Source organism: Amphimedon queenslandica, unplaced genomic scaffold (genome assembly GCF_000090795.2).
Source record: "Amphimedon queenslandica unplaced genomic scaffold, v1.1 AMPQUscaffold_11648, whole genome shotgun sequence".
In the NCBI taxonomy this organism is placed as follows: domain Eukaryota; kingdom Metazoa; phylum Porifera; class Demospongiae; order Haplosclerida; family Niphatidae; genus Amphimedon; species Amphimedon queenslandica.
The window spans coordinates 1-2315 of NW_003548110.1; the positions used below are offsets into that span (position 1 = coordinate 1).

The 2315-nt window shown below is 37.2% G+C and overlaps 1 protein-coding gene across 1 annotated transcript in view; it reads left to right on the forward strand.

The window, feature by feature from the left end:
• Window positions 1–340: 340 nt before the first annotated feature.
• Window positions 341–2315, forward strand: part of LOC105315153 (peroxidasin-like) — a gene marked incomplete at its 5' end in the record, with an annotated part of 3457 nt that continues 1482 nt past the window's right edge. Inside the window, 9 exons of the mRNA XM_011409690.1 lie at window positions 341–469; window positions 519–662; window positions 747–818; window positions 985–1149; window positions 1208–1365; window positions 1417–1692; window positions 2035–2078; window positions 2128–2229; window positions 2276–2299. Of these exons, the coding sequence (XP_011407992.1) occupies window positions 341–469; window positions 519–662; window positions 747–818; window positions 985–1149; window positions 1208–1365; window positions 1417–1692; window positions 2035–2078; window positions 2128–2229; window positions 2276–2299 (1114 nt within the window). The remainder of the gene's footprint in view (window positions 470–518; window positions 663–746; window positions 819–984; window positions 1150–1207; window positions 1366–1416; window positions 1693–2034; window positions 2079–2127; window positions 2230–2275; window positions 2300–2315) is intronic.

The following is a 2315-nucleotide window of genomic DNA, read 5'->3' on the forward strand; positions in this document are numbered from 1 at the left end:
TAACCATTTGGGATGTGTTGTATCCGAAGCCAGGTAGGCGTGGTCTAGGAGGCAGTCCCTTACACAGTGGCCCACTGGTGGATAGAGGAACTAGTCTACAGTTTAAAATGGAGGGAGGGAGGGAGTTTAGTCTTTGATATGAAGAAATACTCTGGAATATTCTGTACATGATTGACCACCATTTAACACGTGGGCAGTCAGCCACACCCTCTATTGCAGGGAGCCACACCTATCAGTAATTATTAATGAGCCCCACCCAGTCTGAGCTCAAAGAAGGTGGAATGAAGATGTTGTTATTGTCTCCTTTTCTTCTATTTCTCTCTTTCCTTTCTCTTGGCAGCTCTCAAGATGGCGCTGCAGTTTGCTCTTATTCCAGTTTCTTCAAGAGAAGTGATTGCAGTCCGTCAGTGACTGGAGCATTCTCATTCTACACTATACCAAACGACCTTCCGACTGATGTAGAGATAATGTAAGCTAGCAAAACATGATAATAGAACATAACCACTGTCCTATCTTAGAATAATGACTGGTAATGCAATATCAGTTCTGTATCCTGGTAACCTCACATACTACAAGAACTTGACCACACTCCACTTGAATGATACTCTCATCTCAAGTCTTCCTGTTGATCTAGCAAACACAACTTCATCTATTCAAAACTTGTAAGTGCAGCAGCATTACACTCACATTAGAGAATATCTGCTTCCATAAAGTCTTGCAGTGTTAATGTGTTGCTACTTCATTAGGTTTTTAGATGGTACTCCACTTACTGAGATAGAAGACAATGCTTTTGAACACTTGACTAACCTCAGGATTCTGTGAGTTCAGTGATGATAATGAATTATAGTTCATCAAGCCACCAGGTCAATGAAAAGAACAAATCTGACTGCAATAAGATCTGACATGTTCACTGGATTAACTTCAATTGATGAAATGTAAGTTCCTGTGCTACCAATATACCGGACTATAGGTCTCTTACTACAGATATATTGATGAGTCAGCAATAACCTCACTACCAGATAGACTGTTTACTCGTATACCTAACATTGACTTAATATCATTAACATATAACCAGTTACAGACAATATCTAATGAGGTTTTTAATGATGGGAGTCATATGCGTGGTATAATCTCACCTTCACTGCAAATGTAAGTGCTGTTAATATACTTTGATATTAATTGCTGTTATTATTATTATTATCAACAGATTTTTAGCTGGAAATCCTTTGTCATGTGATTGCAATCTTTTTCTATTTCGAAACTCATTTGTAGCAGGTGTATTTCCAAAAGATGATGACATATTGAGATGTCAATGGCCAACAAATAATTTAACACGTGACTTGGGACTAGGTGATTTCCAATGCTGTAAGTTAAAGAAACAGCATGACAGAATGACTCCATTATTATCATGTATAGTTGCTCCAAGCGTAACTCAAAGTCCAAGAAATGATTCTATCCTAACAAACAGAACCTACCATTTAACATGTACAGTAACTGGTGCCCCATTCCCTGAAGTAACTTGGATCAAAGATGGAGTTGAGCTCAACTACACCAGCAGAGTCTACACCTCACTCTACAATGCATCACTCACCATAACTAATGTAGAACTAACTGATGATGGAGTCTATCAGTGTGTCATTGATAATGAGAGTGGAACTGATAGCAGTTTAGAAGCTACACTAACAGTGCAAGGTAATGATGATGAAACCAGTGGCAGTATGTTTTAATAATCTCCAGAGTCTACTTGTTTTGATGGTGTGTTGAGCAATCATGAAACGGACACTGATTGTGGTGGAATGTACTGCACTCAATGCATGCAATCTAAAGTAAGAGTACTCACTATTAATTAACAAATATTAATGAACTTGTAGAATTGTAGAGTTGATGGAGATTGCAGTGATAATTTGGTGTGTCTTTATGCTCATTCTCTCCCATCTATCCTACACTATATCAGTCCTAACCATCAAATGGCTTATACTTGTGGTAATACACAACCATTAGTCTCTTTATTATTATTTTATTATATTTTAACAGAATTACCACAAGTTCCCAGGGATTTATTAAACAATAGAATACAGGTATAATAATCAACATTATCATCATTGCAATCTCATTAATACTCCATAGAATATACTGACCAGCAATGTATTCAACTCCAATTTTACTGTTGATACTAACATTGCTACAGTAGAGGACACAATGAGAATGATACTAGCTCAACAACTCCAGGTAACATTGCCACTATTAATGTATCATTAATGCTTCTATACTGCAGATACCAGTAGCTGCTATTACTAATGTAAGAGTTACTACTG